The sequence below is a fragment of the Chiloscyllium plagiosum genome, chromosome 48, assembly GCF_004010195.1.
Source record: "Chiloscyllium plagiosum isolate BGI_BamShark_2017 chromosome 48, ASM401019v2, whole genome shotgun sequence".
Classification (NCBI taxonomy): domain Eukaryota; kingdom Metazoa; phylum Chordata; class Chondrichthyes; order Orectolobiformes; family Hemiscylliidae; genus Chiloscyllium; species Chiloscyllium plagiosum.
The window spans coordinates 9,334,382-9,337,040 of NC_057757.1; the positions used below are offsets into that span (position 1 = coordinate 9,334,382).

Consider the following 2,659-nt stretch of genomic DNA (forward strand, 5'->3'; position numbering starts at 1 on the left):
GTAACCCCCTCCAGCCCCTACACCCCCGCCCTATCTCTGTAACCCCCCTCCAGCCCCTACACCCCCTCCCTATCTCTGTAACCCTCTCCCATTCCAGCCTGTTGAGTGTTCCTGTATTCCCATTCTTCTGCCATTGGTGGCCGTACCTTCAGTTGCTCATGCCCAAACTCAGGAATTCCTTCCTGAATCCGTCTGCCTCACGTGGTCCTGCTTTGGGTTCGTAGTTGAGAGTGCGGTGCTGGGAAAGCCCAGCAGGTCAGGCAACGTCTGAGGAGCAGGAGAGTCAACATTTCAGGCAAGACCCCTTCATCAGGAATGGCTCATGAGTGGCCTAGTAACAATGACTCCCAAGCTTCTGGGTTCAAATCCCATAGCCAAGAACAGGGCAATACCATGCCAATACCCGCCCTGAGGGTGCACCGTTCATCCAGTACAGGTACACCTCTGTCATCTACCCGACAATGTGTGATAGAGTTAGCCCCACTTGCCTGGATGGGGGCAGCTCCAACAACACTCAAGGAGCTTGATACCATCCAGGACAAAGCAGCCCCCGCTCGATTTGCGCCACATCCACGGCCATCGCTCTGTTGCCACAGTACGTACAATCTATAAGATGAACTGCTGAAATTCTCCAAAGATCTTATGTATCTTCCAAACCCACGACCACCACCATCAACTTGAGTCAACTTGCGGCAAGTGAACTTCAGCGGTTTGAGAAGGCAGTTCACCCCCACCTTCTCAGGTACAAATAGGGGCGGGCATTTTAAAACAAAAATGTGTTGGCCCAGCCAGTGATGGCTATGTCCTACGAGTGAATGAAAAAAAGGAGCCCAAGGCCCAGTGTACCTCCCGTGTTCGGTGTAAAAGATCCCAAGGAAAAAAGAAAGATTTGGTCAAAGAGCTGGTGTTTGCTGTTAAGATAAGACCTCAGAGCTGCTAACCAGCACAGAACCTGTCATCGTTGGCCTGTAGGTGAGGTGGGCCCAGCAACAAGGAAGTGGAGCCTGAAGTGCGGCAGCTTCGACATTGGTGGGTTTGGCACAGGCCTGGGCGCCAGCGCAGGCGTCTTTGGTCATTATGACTCTATTTATTGTCACGTACGTGCTGAAGATACAGTAAAAAGTGTTTTGTTTTCACAATCGGGTGCCATTTTGGAGTGCAGTCAGGATAAAAAGAAATTACTTAAGTAGGAGTTTACCTTCGGTTCTGGAGCACAGCTTCTGCAAGGCCAAAGCCCCAGGAGACCCCACTTCACGGATACCACAATGAGTCCAGGATCTACCGCTGCCAGGAGTCCATGTCCTGGGGTTCTCCACCGCTGCCAGGAGTTCAGGACTCTGGTATTCTGCTGCTGAGAGTCCAAGCTGTGAGCCTACCACTGTCAGGATTCAGGCTTCATTCCTACCACTGTCAGGAGTTTAGGCTCTGGGCATTCCGCTGAGAGTCCGGGCTCCGGGCCTACCCCTGTTGGGAGTCCGGGCTCCGGGCCTACCCCTGTCGGGAGAGTAGGCCCTGGGCGTTCCACCGCTGAGAGTCCGGGCTCCGGGCCTACCCCTGTCGGGAGTGCGGGCTCCGGGCCTACCACTGTCGGGGGTTTAGGCCCTGGGCGTTCCACCGCTGAGAGTCCAGGCTCTGGGCAACTCCACAGCCACCAGCAGACCCGCTCCACACCACTGATGCTGTGGCTCCCTGTCCGCTAACACCGCTCCAGCCTTGAATATGAAGAAGAAAAGATAAAATAGGGACTGTACATCGAGAAATCAATGCCACTGGTCCAGAGTGGCCAGGCTCCGACAAGCCACCGACTGTACAGGTGCCATTTTGGACGTCATGGTGGAGGTGGTACAACAAAGATGGGCTCTCTTTCAGCTATATCTTTATATCCTTAAACTATTCACAAAGGCACCAGGTCATGGCAGCATTTCAAGCTTTTCACTGTTTTTACTGTATTCATAATTTATTCAGAAATCATCATTCATGTTTAAAAATAATTCACAGTTCACTTACTAGTAAGGAATTACGGTCACCTTTTGAGGTTTGTGAAGCAGGCCTGATAATAACTAGTTCTCACCTGTTCTGGAATTCAATCCTTGATTTTTTTGTTTGAATTGGGGCTGTGGTGCTTTAACAGGGTGTGTTTTATTCCAGATGGCCTTCCTGGATGTTAGTGAGCTGTCCTTCATTCCAGATTTGGGGCCCAAAGGCCTGTAAGTACCTTGGGCTTGGTTGAGCTGTCATCATGTTGCGCTGTGGTAAAGCTCCTTCAGACTTACACACATATTCACTCTCTCACACACACTCTCTCACACACACTCTCTCACACACACTCTCTCACACACACACACACGCTCTCTCTCTCTCGCAGACACGCATTCTCTTTCTCACATGCACGCATTCTCTCACTCTCACGCACACGCATTCTCTCTCTCACACACACGCATTCTCCCTCATGCACACTCATTCTTTCTCATACATGCATTCTCTCGCACACACGCATTCTCTATTGCACAAATGCATTCTCTCTCTCACGCACACGCATTCTCTATCTTGCACACACATTCTCGCTCACACGCATTCTCTCTCTCACACACACTCGGATTCTCTCTCTCTCATGCATTCTCCCTCTCTCACACGCATTCTCTCTCACACGCACGCATTC

At 51.2% G+C, this 2,659-nt stretch overlaps 1 protein-coding gene across 1 annotated transcript in view; it reads left to right on the forward strand.

Moving 5' to 3' along the window:
• Positions 1-2,659, forward strand: part of LOC122544415 (phospholipase D1-like) — a 71,502-nt gene that overhangs the window by 11,590 nt on the left and 57,253 nt on the right. Inside the window, exon 4 of the mRNA XM_043683664.1 lies at positions 2,149-2,207. Coding sequence (XP_043539599.1) covers positions 2,149-2,207 — 59 coding nt within the window. The remainder of the gene's footprint in view (positions 1-2,148; positions 2,208-2,659) is intronic.